Source organism: Bubalus bubalis, chromosome 1, assembly GCF_019923935.1.
Source record: "Bubalus bubalis isolate 160015118507 breed Murrah chromosome 1, NDDB_SH_1, whole genome shotgun sequence".
Classification (NCBI taxonomy): Eukaryota; Metazoa; Chordata; class Mammalia; order Artiodactyla; family Bovidae; genus Bubalus; species Bubalus bubalis.
In genome coordinates this window covers 140370853-140390197 of record NC_059157.1, presented here as the reverse complement: position 1 = coordinate 140390197, position 19345 = coordinate 140370853, and the positions used below count along the sequence as shown (strand labels likewise).

At 39.9% G+C, this 19345-nt stretch overlaps 1 protein-coding gene across 19 annotated transcripts in view; it reads left to right on the top strand.

The window, feature by feature from the left end:
- Positions 1 to 19345, top strand: part of FNDC3B (fibronectin type III domain containing 3B) — a 353909-nt gene that overhangs the window by 245427 nt on the left and 89137 nt on the right. For all 19 annotated transcript variants that reach the window (XM_025284112.3, XM_025284392.3, XM_006068123.4 and 16 more), the window contains 3 exons: positions 2099 to 2157; positions 10415 to 10566; positions 15523 to 15582. In XM_025284112.3, coding sequence (XP_025139897.1) covers positions 2099 to 2157; positions 10415 to 10566; positions 15523 to 15582 — 271 coding nt within the window. The remainder of the gene's footprint in view (positions 1 to 2098; positions 2158 to 10414; positions 10567 to 15522; positions 15583 to 19345) is intronic.

Below are 19345 nucleotides of genomic sequence, written 5' to 3'. Positions count from 1 at the left end.
TTATGCCAAGCAGAATGCAATGGGGGAAAAAAAGGAACTGATTCCTTTAAGGTGGAGCCAACTAGAAGTTCTTGTTATTTTTTATGTAGGCTTGGTTTATTTACTGAGTCAACAAGTATGCATTGGGCTCTGACCCTGCAGGATCTATGCGAGGCACTCTGCGCTGCATTGTGAGCGTGTCCTGCAATGGGGCCTGGAGCTGAAGTATACGCTGTGGCCTCTTCTCGTGTCCCCCACACGTGAAACTAGGGGTGGCATTTTTAAGTGCTAGAAAAAAAGAATGTGTGCCAGAGGTCTTTGTGTGACCCACAAGGTTTAAAATATTTAACTGTCTGGTTATCAACAGAAATGTATGGGCTTTCCCAGGTGGCACAGTGGTAAAGAATCCGCCTGCCAAAGCAGGAGACACAAGAGACACAGGTTCGATCCTGGGGTGGGGAAGATCCTCTGGAGAAGGGAACGGCTACCCACTCCAGTATTCTCGCCTGGAGAATTCCATGGACAGAGGAGCCTTGCAGGCTACAGTTCGTGGGGTCGCAAAGAGTCGGACACAACTGAATGACTAACACTTTGACTTTTTCAAATTATTGACAGAAAAAATGTATCTGCTCCAGATCTGTAGTTTAACTTCCTTCTTCAAGCTTTTATTTTAGCAGAAAAGAAGTAATAAATGAGGGGACAATTAAACAGGAGAATTAATGTCTGATTTTGATGACTGCTGGACAGGAGAATCAGTAGGATAGGAGAATGACTGGAGGAAACCTGGGGCAAGTGGATAGGGGTTGAGATGGGATTCTTTGAAATTAGACCTGAACATCGTGAATGCAGTCTGTGAAGAGCTGGGCTTACTAACCTGTTCTCACCCCTAGTCCATTCCTCCTCCTCCTCCAAATGTCTGCTTGCCCATAGTATTCAACTGGATGTTGGTTTGTAGGAAACTTCTAGAACTTCTCTCACTTGGAGAGCCTTTACCATGGCACCTGTCACTCTGTAATCACCTATTTGCTTCCACTCCCCACCCCCAACCCCACCCCTCGCTAGACTTGAAATATCTCCGGGTCAAGGACATGTCTTGGTAATCATGTATCCCTAGGTATATAGCTCATAAACTAGTTGAACAGTTAAGTTAATCTGTAGATTCAAAATTAGGTTCCATCAAGCAGGTTGTGAAAGTCAGATGTTTCCTTTAGCAAAACAGGTTCTTAAGTTTAAATTCTGTCATTTATCCTATTTATACATATCCTTCCTACCCCATCCTCGCTCCTCCAAGCAATTCTCCCCTTTCATTTCAAAAGCAATTCTTGCTCCACCCCAAAACTTGCCCGTCTCCCCATCTATTTAAAAATACTATCCTTTCAGTTGATCCAGCCCCAAACTAGGGATTCTCTTTGATTCTTCACATTCCCTCATCCTTGCCTATCATGCCCTTTCCTTTAGCACCTGTACCTCTAGAACCATACCTGTTTTTAGCATCTTTACTACCTCCCCCAGCTCGGGCCAGTTCCACCCTTCACCTGGACCAGTTCAGCAGTGTGCTGACTGGTCTTTCTGCTCCCACTCTTAGCTTCCATATATCCATTATTCATGCAGACAAGCAGATATTTTCAAACTCAAAATAATATTGTGTCAGTCCCTCCACTAAAACACGCCAGTGGTTTCTTATTGAACTTAGAATAAAAATTGAGTTAAAAAATCTGAACTCACAGCCCTACATGAACTGGCCCCTATCTTCAACCTCATCTGCTTATTGCTCTCAGCTTCTGGCTGCACGGGTCTCCCCCGTCTCCTCCTCAGGGTTCTCTATTCCCTGTTGCCTGTTGAATTATTAGGTGGAATTCCACGTTAATCTAGTCAGCTCTGTGAATATGTAAACCAATAGTAGTGTCGAGTTAGCACAATCACAGTGAAATCCGTACCCCCAAAGACATCCCCAGTCCTGGTTTTTATCATCATACTTGTGGTACCGGAAGTTCATGGTAACAGGCAACTGACTTAATGATAACCCTTGTTAAAGGCCTTGGGAAAGGAAGTTGACAACCTTGCTGACTTCTAATGGTGTTAACTGATTTCTCTTTTTCTCCCTCTTTTTGCCATGCAGAGTATGAGCTGGAAGTAAAGAGGGTGCAAGACATTCTTTCGGGAATAGAGAAGCCACAGGTATGTCTTCTGGATTTCTCGGCATAAATGGTGCTCTTTTAAGTATTTCAAACATGCTTTTCTTTTACCACACAGTAGGTAAGCAAAAAGGCCCCTTCCCATTGCAGATTATTCATAAACTATGAAATAGAGCTGTTATTAATGGAGCATGAAAATATAAAACAGCAGTCTTCTGTTTAGTCATCATCCACTAAAATGTCTTCTTTATTTAGATATTCTGAATGCAATTAGGTATTCATCCCAACATCCAAGGATACACCACCACCACCATCCCCCCCCCCCCCCCCCCCACACACACATACAAGGTCTACAGTAAAGTTTTCTTTTGGTAATTTCCCTTTACCTGTGTAAATGTAGTAATAATAATTTTTTGAAAACCTCAGTAATTCAAAGTATTTTTCCAGGTAAATTTCAAAAGGTACTTAAATATTAGCTGAGTAAAATAAGTCCAAACTGTAATGGCAAGGAAAAAAAAAAACTGGTGGGAGTAGTGATATTGTGAGAGTTCAGTTTGATTTTGCCAGATGCTTTGAAATTCAAGTGAAAAATTCAAAATGTTGATTCAGCCTTTCATCTGAGTTTAGAGAGCCAAAGTTCTTTGGAGGGTTTTCTAGCTGAATTGGAAAACCTTACTTCTTCATGTGTTTCAAATACTGAGACTTTTAACAGAAGGGTCCAAACATGCCTCAGGGCACATAGTTGAGTTTGACTAAACCTAAAAACATGAGGTGTGCCGGACTCTGGGCACAATAGGGCACTTGTGGAGGAGCAGGGTGTTGATGCTGGGTTGGGGAGTCTGCACTTAATCCAGTAAGGAGCAGGTTGCAGTTGAGAGTTTGTGAGCAGAGAAGTTCTATAATCAGGACTGTACTTTTAGGAGGATCGAACAGTGCGCAAGTGCAGTGCAGTGAGCAGAGAGAGGATGGACCCAGGGAGACGAGACAAGTGTTAGGAATGTGTTACTGTAGTGCTGGTGAGAGACCGTGGGAGTCGGAGTTAGGGTGATGCATCAGGTGTGGCAAGGAGAGGACCGACACTAGAGCCAGTCTAGAGAAATCCATCAGGCGCGACAACCTGTTAGATATCAGGTGTCATGGATAGCTGGGCTTTCAGGCTTAGATGCCTCCTTTCAGGAGTTGCTTCCTCTGAGCTGGCTGCCCTGACTTTTGTCCCATCAACTGGGATGCTCCACTCAATGTTTGGTACCACTGGTCTTTCTTCAGCTTCACTGTGTGTATGTGATATATTGTACTCTGTTTCCTTGTTTTTGTGTCTTTCCCAGTCATCTATGAGTTCCTCTAGAAAAGTTCATGTCTGTGTCCCTTTTGTATCTTCAGTGCCATTCTTAGACGTGTGGAATTTGTTTCACAAGCAGGGTATCCAGGAAGACGAGTAAGTGGGCAGTCAAAAGGATCTGGTAGATCAGTGCTGTAGAGAGAGGGCAATGAGATAGCCATGGGGGAACACGTGCGAGGGAGTGAGAGGAATGGATGCTAGCTTTGTGGATGGGGCAGAGTGTAGGGAGAGATTACAGAAGGCTTGAGGGCAGAGTCATAAAACAGGCGTATGTGTATAGTGCAGCAGAAAGAACCCGTGAGGGACTCAGAAGTCATAATCAGCGTGAGAAGGCAGAGTGACGGTTTAGTTGATGTCCCAGTTGTACTCAGACAGCTTCCTTTGGTCTCTGTCATGTGTACACACACACTGTGTTTTTCTTGAGTTATACCTGGTCATTTCTTTACTGCAGGTGATGGAGTCTATTTTTGAGGCTCATGTGGCTCCAGCAAGATAAAAACAGTCTTTATATGCATTGGTCCTTACCCCAATTCAGTGTTTATTAAGTGCCTAAATCTTTTCAGGTTTTACAGCAATGTAGACAGGTTTTTGTGTAAATGGTCGTGATGTTCAGTGTACTTATAATCAGATTCTTATCTGAGAGGTCAAAAAGTCCCAAGTGGGTCTCATTTGGCTAAAATCAAGGTATCAGCTTGGGCTGCACTCCTCTCTGGGGCAAATCTGTTTCCTCTCCCCTTCCAGTATCTAGAGGCTGCCCGTGTTGCTTGCTCACACCTGTTCCATTCTCATACTTCCTTCTCCTGACTCTGACTTTTCCTGCCTCCCTTTTTTACCTACAAAGACACTTGTTACTACCTCAGGCCCACTCAGATAAGCCAGGGTAGTCCCTTCCTCTCAAGGTCCTTCACTTAATCACCTCTGCAGAGTCTCTTTTTACCTTTTAGGTTCCAGGGATTAGAATTCAGACATCTTGAGGGAGCCATGTTGTTCTTCTGTCCACCACACCCACCGTTGGTCCCCAGATAAACCTCTGCTGGGTGACAGTCCACCCATGCTTCTGATCCCCATGAATTGTTTATACCATTATTCTCCCTTCCTTCCTCTCCTCTCCCCTCTGTCTGAAGTTCATGTCCATGGTTGTGTCTTATTCATCTTTGTGCCCCCGGTACCTCGCACTGTCCTTGGCACAGTGTGAGCCCTTAACAAATATTTGGTAAATAAATGTGGCAGACTGCAGTGGCTGTAGTGAGGCTCTGCCAGGTGAGACAGATGCTGGTAGCCTGGCCAGCTCAGATGAGGCTCAGCCAGCCTGGTGGGATGTGGGGACGGCTGGGAGCCAGGGTGGGAGGCAGCAGCATGGAGGGGCGGTGGGGAGTCCTGTGAGTTGGGGCCCAGCGTGGCCATTAGCTGTCTTTGTGACCCTGAGCCAAGGTTTCCTTATCTTTGAAAGGTTGAATAATAAATACCACATTGGATTATCTGAGAAGTAAATTATATGCTATTTATAGAGTCCTTGGAATGGAGTATTTTCCTATAGTTTATAGCATATTATTAGGCAAAGGCGAGACTCTCTGCAACATGCTGAAGTGGGAAGGAGGGCTGTTCACCTTCTAGGAAAAGAAACAGCTGCAGAAAGTTCGGCACACAGTTGTCTAAAGGATTGTTGTTCTTGTTTTTTTCTTGCAGCCGCATCTGGTAACACTTCCAAATAATACTCATATATTTTTCTTCAAAGTTTTGCAGATGATTTGTTTTGGGTATAGGAGCATTATCGAGGACCTGTAGATTCTAGTCATCTTTCTAGAACTTTGGGCACCCTGAATTAAGCAAGTCATTTATGCTTCAGAAACCCAGATACTATAAAAATCCAAGTACTTATTCATTAAATAAAAGAGGGTACAAATATACTACATGTTTGTCCCAAGACTGTAACAATTAGGTGTCTCGGGGACTATACTCATATACCACTGCTATACCAGAGAGATAAGCTGGATACTAATTCTAAGTGGTTTAGGAATTAACCTCTGCAGTCCCATCTAGTTCCAACCTGACATGGTTTAATCTGCTCTGATGGTGATGCTCGATGAAGTCTCCCCTGAACTGCTGGACAGTTCGTTTTCAGTATGTAAATAAATGTAACCAGGAATTGAGGTTCTGCATCGTTTCCATCTGCTAATGTTTAGCTTGTAGAAACAATGGATTTGTTGGCTCCAGACATGAGTAAACGACCTAAGGAGAACAACAGTCCCTACAAGAAACAATCCGTTGAAAGATAAATAGCCATAGATCTGGAGACAGATTCAAGGGTCTTAGCACTTAAGGAATTATAGTAACAGATGATTCTGAAATCCCTAAATTTGAATATCCTTTTTCTTTGAATAATGATCTCTTTGACCTTTTCCTTTTAAATTTTCCTTTATGTTTGTATTTTTTGTGATGGTACTTTAGAAGTGAAGCCAGTATTGCTATGGAAATATTTTCTTAACATACTCCCTAAATTGGATCAGCAGGCCTCCCACATAGTTAAATCCAAAGACCAGACCAAATTTAGAAGCTATTAACTTACACAGAAATATTTTTGAACATGGGAGTAACAGTGTAGTAACTTTATGAGAGTACGTGGTGTTTTGGATCCAAATAATGAATATCATTTGCATATAAGATAGTCTGAAAATTAAGACAGTAAAATTTCACAGAATAAAAAGACCAGGATGAACAGGAGATTAAAGGGAAAAAGAGAACACTGAGGATTACATATGAAATAGCTGGAAGATAATGCAATCTTATCATTTGTGAACATGAGTATAAATATATATATGCCTTTAGCTAGCAGCTGTTCTCAAGTTCACATCTATATTTAATAAATACATAACAGAAATGGTCTCTAATCAGTGTGTAATCATTGAGAAGTAAATAGTGGTTTTTATGAGTCCTTCAGAGATACTTCAAAGCGGTTTAAGTAATTTCTATATAGACTTACAATAGTAACCTTCACAGTAGACTCTCTCATATCTCTAGCGCTGAAACAAATGTCACATTGGGCCTTGTCCAATAATTTTGTAACTGGCAATCACCACTTTTATCACCATTCAAAGGAGATTGACTTCTGTTTATGGTAGAATAGTTAAACAAAATAAAGTCAGTTAGTTTTATGGCTTCTAAACTTCTTTTTTTGGATCACTGCCATGACAGTCATTGTGATGATCAGCTTAGCCATGCCCTAGTTCAGTTCAGTGGTCACTGCAGGTGAGGAAGTTTCACCAGAGAGAGAGAGAGAGAGACCCTGAATGAATGAAGGGGAAGCTTGTTTAAGAACGCTGTCACTCCAAAGTAGACTTGAACCCAGCCTAGTTCTTAGAGTTCTGAATCTCTCATTAAGGTTATCAGCTCCCTGGATGCTTGGAGTAAAGGCCTCCACTGCTGATGACCCCTTTACATGACATTCTCCTGAAAGGCACCGTGTAAATCCCTGGCATCAAACCTGGGATGGAAGTGAGTTCCAAGTTCTAACAGAGACAAAGCACTCTTTCTCTCAGGACTCTAATGCCTGAAGAAAGGAAACCTGAGACCCCGAAAGGCTCAGTGAAAGGCAGGGCAGGGGGAGCACAGGAGGGACTAGGCCTTACAAGTCTGGTAGTAATCTAGGTGGCAGGCTGCTCAGATCCAGGGAAGAATTCCCAGAAGCCGCCAACCTTTGAAAATGATGCTGAGTTCTCCAAGTGCACTTCCGTTAGGCTGGCCAGTGGGAAGGATGCAGAGGTCTGTGTTCAGATGACAGTTGGCCTTCCTAAGGCTTGCTAAGGGAACCTCGGGAAAAGGTGTATTTTTTTAGTTGATACTTCAGGTGTTGTACATCACTGTTCAGTTAAGTGATAGTTTAACCAAGTCCTAAAGGGCTTCCCCCCGTGGCTCAGCGGTAAAGAATCTGCCGGCAATGCAGGAGATATGGGTTCGATCCTTGGGTTGAGAAGATCCCCTGGAGTAGGACTCACCCCAGTGGTCTTACTGGGAAAACTCCACAGACAGAGGAGCCTGATGGGCTGCAGTCCATGGAGTTGCAGAGTTGGACACAACTGAGTGACTAAACAACAAAAGGAAAGAAAGTAATTTTTTTTTGTTTGATTTACATATATTGTTAAATGATTATCACAATAAGTTCAACTAATATCCATCATCTCATATAGATACAATATAAAGGAAGAAAAATTTTTTCTTCTTGTGGTAAAAGCTCTTAGGCTTAGATTCTTAATAGCTGGTGAAAATGGTAGAGTTTAAAGGGATGTGAATTTATGGGTACCTGTTCAGTATCTGGAGAAGGAAATGGCAACCCACGCCAGTATTCATGCCTGGAAAATCCCATGGACTGAGGAGCCTGATGGGCTACAATCCGTGGGGTCGCAAAGAGTCGGACATGACTGAGCGACTTCTGTGTGTGTGTTCAGTATCTAAAGTGCTAGCATTTGAGCTATTTTAAGATGTGATGTTATTTCACACCACCATTCATAGAGTCAGTGTTACTATCCTCTGTGCTCTTGGAATTGGGCCATTTATCATCTCAGTTGAATGTTTCTCGGTACCTAATCAGCATCCTTTAAAGTTATAAACTGAACTCCTCATAGCAAAAATCTCTCTTTGTAAGTTAAGAATCAAATATAATATCCAGTATCTCTAGGTTAGTCATTAATGATGTGAGTAATTCAGCAAATATAGTGGTGTATGTGGTAGAAATACTGCCTTAAAATTCAGTCAAGGAAACAACACACAGAGCAGAGCGTCATGGAGTGAGTGTTACATGTCAGCGCCCACACAAGGTGGTTGGAGCACAGAGGAAACAGTGACAGATCCTGAGCAGAGGGTCAGGTAGCACTGGATAGAAGTTTTTCATGAATTGGTCTCAAGCTGCTGTGGGGCCCTGTGTGCTCAGTGGGTCTGCCATGAGCCCCCTCATGCATCTCTCTGTCTTCATCAGGCAGAGGTCATATCTTCATCATCTCTGTGTCCATAGCCCCTCACCAAGTAAGGTATGTTAAAGGCAGGAAAACAGGAAAGTCCAGAGCTAAGTCTCAGGGTGTGAGAGGAGATGGCATGCTGAAGGGGCAACGGTAGGCAGAAGAGGAGCTCTTAGTCTGGAGTCAAAGCAAGAAGGGTAGAGTTCAGTTCTGTAACAGTGTCTTTTTGGGATTTTTTAAAAATATAAATTTATTTAATTGGAGGTTAATTACTTTACAATATTGTATTGGTTTTGCCGTACATCAACTTGAATCTGCCACAGGTATACACATGTTCCCCATTCTGAAACCCCCTCCCACCTCCCTCTCCGTACCATCCTTCTGGGTCATCCCAGTGCACCAGCCCCAAGCATCCTGTATTTAAAAGATGTGTATAATGCTAGCCTGCCATCCTCCTTGTTACCTGTATCAGAAACTCAGGCTGTCTTCCTCTTTTTTTATTTTTCATTCAATGTTTACCAAACAACCACTACTCATGGTTGAATATGCCTTGGGCCTTCTGCTTAGAGAGTCCCACAGTCCAGTGAGAAAGGCAGGCAAATGCTATAAACATGATTAGCAATGGGTAGAGATAGCAACAAGGTGCTGTGGAACAGAGACCCGATAGGGTACTTCAGAAAATGCTACTTGAGGGTAGTGAGCCCTAGGCGTAGGGTCTGGAAGGATGAGTAGGAGTTTGACTAAATCATTGGTTAAATATATGATGCTATGTCTATTTGGAATAGAAATGATGTGGAGGGCTCTGCTCAAAATGGAATGAATGATAGACTGAAAAGGGAAATTTGGTATTCATTTCCATATTTATTATTCATGCTTTTATATTATTTTGTATTTTAATACTCTTTATTTGGGTCAGATAGTGACCAAAAAAATAGAAGAAAAGAATGTAGTTTAGACATCTCCATCCATAGCCTACTAATCTATGGCTATAAAGTCTTGTATGGACATCAAACTTTAGTGTATGTTTTAATTCTTATATTTTTAATATGTTATTTGGAGAGCAACAAAATGAACTTTAGAAGATCAGAACCTTAAAAAACTGATAGATTTATTTTAAAGAATTAGATTGTGCACTAGATTTTTGGTTTCTCCAGAAACAGACTCTGAAACAAAGATTGGAAGGCAAATAGTGTGTGTGGGGAGGTGCCCCAGGAAGCACAGTTAGAGATGCAACATCAAATTGCAGAGGAGAAGCCACTTAACTGTTAAGGTAACAGGTTAACCTGTTAAGGAGCAGGTTACGGCTGCGGGCAGCTGGGTCTCAGTCCTGCTGAGGATGCCCAAGAGACAGTGTAAGTGCTAGCTCAAGGGAAAAAGTTGGGGCTTTAGAGTCCCAGACTCCTTTTTTCAAATGAAGTCTTAAGTGGAGGCCAAAGCAAAAGATAAAAGCAGAGCCTAGAGAGGTGGAACATTTCTGCACTTACTTCTGCCAGCTGTCAGCCTGGGCCTTGGCTCTATTTTTGCCACCACTCCCAGCCCTACCTCCCCCCATCCTCCTGCACCCTGAGGGTTTTCCCAGGAACCTGCAGGACTTTGAGGAGCATGGTTTGGAAGATCTTGGCTTTGCAGGATGATTCGACATCAAGCAAGCCTTGGAGTCTGCCAGAAAGTACTATCATGGAGATTTATCACGTTCAACTTTTTACCTTTAGAAAAATTATCAGACATGACATTATTTTTACTTTCTGGAGGACCAAGTGTGAATTACACCAGACTTGGACATAAGTTTGCATAATAAGGACAGACATTTCAGGAGTTACAGTTTGGACATCAGGACCTTGACAAGAAAAAACAATATAGGATGGGTTTTCTTTGCAATTAAAATGAATTTGTAAATTAAAATCTTTTTTTTTTTTTTTGAGTTAAATCTGAGCCATTTTTATGCTACTGCTGATAATCACAAAATGTTCTGAGGAGAAGTGTCGTGTGTGATTCTTGTTTTTCTTCCTCAGGTTTCTAATATTCAGGCAAGAACAGTTGTGTTGTCCTGGACGCCCCCTGTTGGACTTTCGTGTGGACCCCACAGTGGTCTTTCCTTTCCCTACAGTTATGAGGTGGCTTTGTCAGACAAAGGACGAGATGGAAAATACAAGATAATTTACAGGTAATGTATATTTCCATGTGTTTTTCTCCAGCTGCTAAACTGTGAAATTGGCATTCTTAAGGAGAATAAAAAAAAAAAATAAAGAAAAATTTAATGGCTTTGTAAATTTTCCTTTAAATAGTTCTTTTTAAGAATTAGTGATAATTACAATGTCAAGAGTTAATTTTGTTCAAGTAATTACTAATCAGAAATTACTTGTACAGAGCCATTTGGTGTTGGTCAGATGTGTCACTTGGTTATGTTAGCTTGCCAGCATAGGACTAAAGAAGATTTTCCATTAATGTTGGCAGGGCAAAGAGTGAGTATGCCATTTATCATGCCCTCCTATGGTCACCTTTTAGGCCCAGGCCTTTTGCTGGTCTACAGTGTGGTTTTTGTATTCACCCTACTTCTTATCCTCTATGATAGTTTTCCAGTGTGTAGTGAACCATTTTATTTGGAGGCTATCTTAAATAGTCAGAAGTTTATTAGCACACAGAATAAGGGATTATCCTCTTCCACTTTATGAACTCCCAGATATTAACCATTCACATGATTTATAGTTGTGTTCTAAATGAGATAAAACATTTTGTAGGGTCAAGTGTTTTCTCTTTTGTGATTGCTGGGTACTGCTCAGATTTGCAGAGCAGGAAATATAGGCAGTCTGTTTGACCTCTCTATGACTGGCCCCAGGAAGTACTGCGCGGGCCCAGGGTCGTGAGGTCACAAAACTCCACTTCTTCCTCTACCAGACAGACTGCTTTTCTCTCCTGTTTCCCTGCTACAGACCTTGCATCCCCACCTCCCCTCACCGACCCCCCTACCCCAGCCCCGTTCTTTATTATTAAGTTGCTCTGGGGATTTGTCTCCTGGACAAAGAAAAGTGGGGAAGAGAGGGAAGGCAGCTCTTCAGTCACCCTGTCCTCCTGTGACTGCCCATAGAGCTCTGTCATCTCTTCCTGGACTCCTGCAAGAGTCTTCTCAGGCTCCTCCAGCATCCGCTCTGGCAAGCTGTCTTCCCATCCAGCCTCCACCCTGCAGAAACAGAAATCAGGCCGTGTCACTGCCCTGTGAAAGAACTCTGTGGTGCTTTTTCACTGTCCTCAGAATGTAGTCCTATCCCCTTAACTCTATTGGGTACTGTTTTGAAAAGTCAGAATTGGTAGTGACCTTAACAAAATAAAGAGCGCCATTTCCCCCAGCCTGCCAGGAAACAGATTCTATCAATGCATGATGGTTCTTGGTGGCAGGACCTAGAGTCCCAGGTGCCCATAAGTGAGAAAGTAGAGGCTTGGGAATGAAGTGAATGGGAACATTCTGTCTTCCTTGAGAAAGCAGCAGCTGCAACTCACTTGAAATAGGTTGTTGCATAAGGGTTTATAGGTCTGGATTTGTGAACTCCTTGGATTTTTTTTTTAAAGGAAATGCTGGAAATCTAAGTTGTTTTGTAAACGTTCCTAATTTTACACTATTAATTATTGAGCAAATTTTAAAAACTTTAAAGATAAAGTCAAGTCAAACAACAGAGCTGTAGGCAAGGTGTAGACATTGGCCTTCAGTTTGCAATTTTTAAAAAGCATTTTTATTTGAATAATTTTCAAATTTACAAAATGTTGCAAAAATAAAGAGATTGAGGAATATGTGCCTATCCTTTACCCAGATTCACCTGTTATTAGCTTTTTCCTCTATTTGCTTTACTATTTGATTTTCTCTCCTGCCTTTCTCTCTAAATCTGTTTTTTCCTATTAGTTTTAAATATCGTGGTCCTTTACTGCCAAATATTGCAGTGTGTTTCCTAAAATATTTTCTTAAATAGCTATAATGCAGTTACCAACTTCATGCCTTTACATCAATACCATATTTTTATCCAGTCCATCATCTACATTCCCATTTTGTTGGTTGGTTAAATAATGTCTGGTAGCATTTTTCTTCCCCTCTAAGACAAGATGCATTCTAGGGTCAAATACACCGGTTAGTTGTCATGTCTCAGTAACCTTCTTTAATTTGGAACACTTCTACCGTATTTCATTGTCTTCTATTACCCTAAATTTTTTTTTAATCTTCTGCTTTAATAAAAAAAACTGACACATATACATGCTTTTTCAAAAACAAAAATGTTAAACCTAGCAGGGCAAGAGGTTTAAAATATGTTTAAGATTATGGTTAAATTTCGAACATACAGAAAAGTAGAAAAAGTAATACAGTGAACTCCAGGTAATCATCACTCAGATTTAACAAATTTTCAAGATTTTGCCACATTTGACTCATGTCCCCTTTATCTTTATTATTGTTATTATGATTGAAGAATTTGGTAGCAGCTCACAGATAACATGTCAAATTTATTCCTGCATAGTTCAATATAGATAAACATAGACATTTTTTACATAACTGCAGTGCTTTTCTGGTGGCTCAGACGATAAAGAATCTGCCTGCAAAGCAGGAGACCCGGGTTCAGTCCTTGGGTTAGGAAGATCTCCTGGAGAAGGAAATGGCTACCTACTCCAGTATTCTTTCCTGGAGAATTCCACAGGCAGAAGAGCCTGGCAGGCTACACTCCATAGGGTCGCAAAGAGTCAACCCTGACTGAGTAACACACAGTCTCATTAACATCTAGAAAAGCTAACAATAATGCTTGGCATCATTTAATACCTAGACCATGTTCAAATTTCCCCAACTGTCTCAAAAATACGTTTTAATATTGATTTCTTCCCCTTGGAATCCAAATGGAGTTTACTTACTGCTTGGGATTATTAGGTCTCATCAGATCAGTCGCTCAGTTGTGTCCGACTCTTTGTGACCCCATGAATCGCAGCATGCCAGGCCTCCCTGTCCATCACCAACTCCCGGAGTTCACTCAGACTCATGTCCATCAAGTCAGTGATGCCATCCAGCCATCTCATCCTCTGTCATCCCCTTCTCCTCCCGCCCCCAATCCCTCCCAGCATCAGAGTCTTTTCCAATGAGTCAGCTCTTCGTATGAGGTGGCCAAAGTACTGGAGTTTCAGCTTTAGCATCATTCCTTCCAAAGAAATCCCAGGGCTGATCTCCTTCAGAATGGACTGGTTGGATCTACTTGCAGTCCAAGGGACTCTCAAGAGTCTTCTCCAACATCACAGTTCAAAAGCATCAATTCTTCAGCACTCAGCCTTCTTCACAGTCCAACTCTCACATCCATACATGACCACAGGAAAAACCATAGCCTTGACTAGATGAACCTTTGTTGGCAAAGTAATGTCTCTGCTTTTGAATATGCTATCTGGGTTGGTCATAACTTTCCTTCCAGGGAGTAAGCGTCTTTTAATTTCATGGCTGCAGTCACCATCTGTAGTGATTTTGGAGCCCAGAAAAATAAAGTCTGCCACTGTTTCCACTGTTTCCCCATCTATTTCCCATGAAGTGGTGGGACCAGATGCCGTGATCTTCGTTTTCTCATAAATCCATTTTAATCTAGAATAGTGTCCTCATCCTTTTTCTTTTCTGTAATACATTTTATATTTTAAAATGTATTTTTATAAATATATTTAATTTTAAAATAGTTACATTTAAAAAATTTTTAATTAATGTATAGTTGATCTACAGTATTGGTTTCAGGTGTATCTCCCATCCTTTTTTGAAATTCTTGACCAGCTGCAAAGAGTGGATCACTTTTTTTTTTTGCCACTCTGAATTTAGTTTAATCTTCCTTTCCTGTATTTCTTATTAATTGATTGTTAGCTCTGGAGCTTGATCAGATGCAGCCTTTTAACATTTGTGGGAGGTTTTCATCAGGGTGGCTCTATGTCCTTCCTATTCCAGCACACTGGGAAGCACTGGAGCTTGCTGGCCTCAATGTGATTAAATCATGTTTAGTAACAGCCCATTAATTTTTTTTTAACTCACTTATTTACTACTTTGAAATATAGTTCGCATACAGTATTACATTAGTTTCAGGTGTACTACATAGTGATTCGAAATTTTTATAGATGATACTCCATTTTAAGTTATTATGAAGTACTCGCTATGTTTCCTGTGCTATACGAGATATCCTTGTAGCTTATTTACTTTATACAAAGGAGTCTGTACTTCTTATTACCTTGCCCCTATCTTGCCCTTCCCCACTTTGCTCTCCCCACTGGTAACCCTTAGTTTGTTCTCTATATCTGTGAGCCTGTTTCTGTTTCCTTATATTCATTTGTTTGATTTTTTTAGATTCCACATGTAAGTAGTAACATACAGTATTTTTGTCTGACTTATTTTACCAAGCATAATACCCTCCAGGTCCATCCAGTGTTGTTACAAATGGCAGAATTTCATTCTTATTTGTGGTTGAGCCGACACTGACATTTTTGAAGAACACAGTTATGCCCCTACACACCCCTCTTACCTTTAAAAAAAAATTTAATGGGAACATTCCATATTTTATGTTAGTTGTTTCCTCATGATTAAGTTAAGGTTCATTTGCAGTTTCTGATCAAATAAGTGGTTTTATTTTGTATAAGAGAACTATTTATTAGAATGTGTCTATAAGAGAGCTGTTTATTAATATTGATATATGAGGGAAACAGATTAGATTTCTTGAAGAAAGCTGAGAAGTTGAGATGGTTGGGGTTCTCTCCAGGCTGAGTCTGAGAGTCCCCTTCAGTTGACAGTTGGTACTGTTATGTACACATTTATCTGTGTATCTGTCTATTCAGTTTGCTTGCTTCTTTACTTACTTTTATGTAATTACTTTGAAGAAGTGATAAGATATTTTGGGATTTTATTCGTAAGTTAACCTTACCATTTTCCAGATCCTGAATGACATGATTTAAAGAAATCTAATTTGCTAGTCCAGAAAAAATGATAATGCCAAATAGGAAAGTTTTTTTCTGATTTATGGTGGAAGTAGACATAATAATTCTTGAATTGTTGTTTGTACATGACTATGAGACCCAAATCCAAAACCTATTTTATTTTTGAAACTGGTGTTGTTGACTAATACATGATTTTTCTTTGCAGTGGAGAAGAATTAGAATGTAACCTGAAAGATCTTAGGCCAGCAACTGATTATCATGTGAGGTGAGTATTGGGGACTTCAGATTGCTAAAATAAATGGTTTGCTCCTTTTTAAAAGTATTTGGTTAACAGCACTTGCCTAGCTAAAAGTTTCAGCACCTTTGCTCATTGGCCATTCCTCAGTGCCCTACACTTTCTGGCATCAAGATTGGGAGTCCACAGAAGTGCTTCTGGTCATAGAAAAGTAGATGATGCCCTGAACAGAATTTTAAAATTATTTTTATAAAGTAACTTTTATTTCACATATTCTTCTAAGATCTATTGGAACATGTGGCTTAATGTATGATATTTTCTATCAGTTATTTCATTATAGACCTTCCATGCAAACCATATGTTCAGCACGAATGACTAAATAAAGTCCTTCCCATGTTTCAAGTTTGGACCATAAAAGGCAATAGGTTTTGAATTTGAAGTCTAGTAATGCAAATATGAAAATTATCTCTAACAAGAGCTAATGCAGTTTGCCAAAGCAACTCACATAGTTTGATATGTAGTCTGAAATCTCTTCTGTGATTTTTTTTTCAATCTCTTCCATGACTGCTCTGGAAGGCAGGGCCTGCTAATTTTAGGAAGAAACCCAGCCAACCACCGACCTGCAAAGAGAAAAGTATCAGAGCTCATTTGATTATCTAAAGATTTATCAATTTGTAAACAGGCAGATTTCTTAATCTGAATGTGATCCATAATATCTTTTAAGTTTTCATTAAAACTTCATTTTATATAATTTTTAATTTATCCAGAAATTCTTATTTTATCTAATCGGGTGAACAACAACAAATTCTCTCTCCTTTTTTCAATTGTGCATGTGTAGATCAAGATTATGTAATAAAATTGCAAGCATCCTTTGTTACACTTTGTTATACTTTACAATGGTTAGTTCATACAGCATGTTCCGTGGTGGTGGTATAGAGGCGGCATAGCCTAATAGGAAGAGCATTATGTTAATTATCAGTAGGCTTGAATTCTAGTCTTGTTCTACTGTGAATTGACTGTTTCAACTTTGGTCAATCACAGAGAATCCATGCCAAAATTTTCTCGGTAACAAAAGTAGGGCAAGTTGGGGTGTGTTCAGGTAGTAATATCTTATTAGCTGCACAAGTGTTTAAAGCTATGTTTAAAGCAATACATAAAAGAGCTGGTTTTTACATTCAGTCATAAAGTGTACATCTGCTTAGCTACCGCACTGTTTAGATGAACTCTATGGCAACCATCTTTTCCCTTTTGAATTAGAACTTTTGGATTTTGAGTCAGTTAACTTTAGCCCAAACATATTGAACTTTTCACACCATCTACAAACAAAAAGATTTGTGTAACTTGTGAAGCAGAGATGATAATAGTTTAACCATTCTTTCAAATGGTGGATTTAACAACAAAAAACAACAGAAAATGCAGCACCATATAGGGAGTCATGTAAATGTTTTCCATGAGACATTGTTAACATGTGTTTCTTTTTTTCTCTGTCTTTTAATGTTCACTGCCATTGTTTTACTGAAGGTTTACTTTATTAATTTTCTGCTCATCCATGAGCTGATGACATCTTTTTTGAAAAGATTTAAATGTCACAGTCTGCCCTTTATTTACTATCCTGTCTCTTGTTTCCCTTAGTTTCTTTTAAAACCCCTCTTACAAAGGGTAAACTTTAGAGTTTACTTCCACATGAATTCTTCTTACATGACTTTTGAACACCTTCAACTTCTGGGCAGATAAAAGGAGTAATTAATGGAATCCCCCAAAGAAATAGGAGCATGAAGTGGTTACCTCCTAGGGACCTTGGACCCAGACTTCCTCCTGACACATCAAGGATCCCACCTTAGTGACATATTTGACACATATGTGACACCACACGTACACAGCCGAAGGCACCACCAACTATTATTTGGCCTAGCACTGTACTGGCCAGAGAGATGGAAAATTCTCCCTCTCTTTGGTCATAATCTCTTCTAGAATTTTAAAAAATTCTTTACTAAGAAAAGTATATACAGTCCAAATTGTAGTCACTTTGATCTGGCTGTGTGGACCATTCCTTCTCTTTCCTTATACTGTACAGCCTTTCATTTTTCAAACTAGAGAAGACTCTCAACCCCTGCTTAGAGTCAGTTTCCTCTGCCCTGGATTGTGTTCAGAGGCAGCTTGATGACACTGTAGACAGAGCTTCGAATATGGAGTTAATGGCTCAGTCACTTACTGTAGGTGTGTGATTAGGCAAGCCATGTAAACTTCAATGACCATGTTTTCTCATTCATAAAATGAGGATAATGATATCAGCCTCAGAAAGATGGTGTGAGAGCAAATGATATATATGTGCAAATCTATTATAAACCTGTAACATGTGCAGATGTTATTTTTGTTTTATTGTTCTAAAGTTGTTCTAAAAATAAAAAGGACCTTCGTGATGCAGGTTCTTTGAACCTATGTGTAGTTTGACCATACCACTCACTATTTTATTGAGATAAAGATGTATCATAATTGTTGCTGAAAAAAGGAACAAAATCTCTTTTTATGATGTAATATTAACATTCTCAGAATCTTGGTTCCAAAAATGTAAGTTTTTATCAACATGGCCTCAAATATAATTTTAAATTTAATAGTCACCTATAAGGCCTCAAAGGCTGTATGGAAACATTTTCTCACTTTTCCACAATAGAAACTCCAAAAGAATTCCATTACTATATAGCTGCAAAATGAGCCGTTATATTCGTTGCCATTTTTATTTATTTGTACATTACCAATTTAGAGAGTGTTGCCTTGGAGGAAGTGTGGCGAGCTGATGATGAAAACAAGGATGCTTCTTTTAGCAGCACTGAGCTGACTGTATTCCTCTTCCAGTTCTTAGTAGTAAACATTTTGACAGGGGCCGGCAGAAATCTCTGTCCAGATAACCCTTCCATAGAGTGACGAGTTCCTTTCTCAGGTACTGACGTCTCACCTGGGGCTCCTTTTTTTGTTGCTTCTGATTTTGCTACTCTGATCCCATCCCCTTCACATTGCTTGTTATCTCTATGAGTTCTTTTCCAACTTTTGCCTCCCTCCTGTTAGTGAATATTGTCTGAGTTCATCAGCCAGATACTCAACCATTTTTTAAAGTGGCTGTCATGGCTCAGTGGAGCAATGGATAGCACATTGGACTTGCAGAGTAGCAGTCTCTCGGTTGTGGAGCTCTGTCATTGAGCTGTCTGGGGCTTGGCATCGGTCTCCAGGCAAGAGTTGCTCTTGACTTCTACTTGCCATCACCTCACTATTATTGGGAATAATTTATTAAGAGACCAGTGGCATCTTTGAGACTGTGCTTTGTGTCTGTGGCTGTTTAGACTGGCACTTGCCATGCCCTCCACACCAAATTCCACATTGAAAATTGTATCCTGAGACATTCCAGGCTTTAAAGATTTTTTTCCCCTCAGTTTTTGCTTTGTATTTTTGTGTCATTACTCCACATATTCAACCACTTTTTTTTTCTCCTAGTGATTGAGGAAAGTAATTCCTCAATAATTCCTCTATTATGTTGATTTTAAGGCAAATCTAATACAGTTATGTAAAGTTTAAAAAATAAAATAAAATTAAAAAAATAAAAAAATAAAAAAAATAAAAAAAAAAAAAATCTAGGTGCTGAGTCCTGAGTTATTTTTATTAAAGTCATCACTTTAATTACCCAGTTCTTACACAAATTGCTTCTTTTGGTTTAAAAGGAGTCAATTTGTTATTGTCAAAGTGTATTTATTCGGTGCTTCCATATAAGGCATTGTGTTATATATTGTATAATACCACCAGT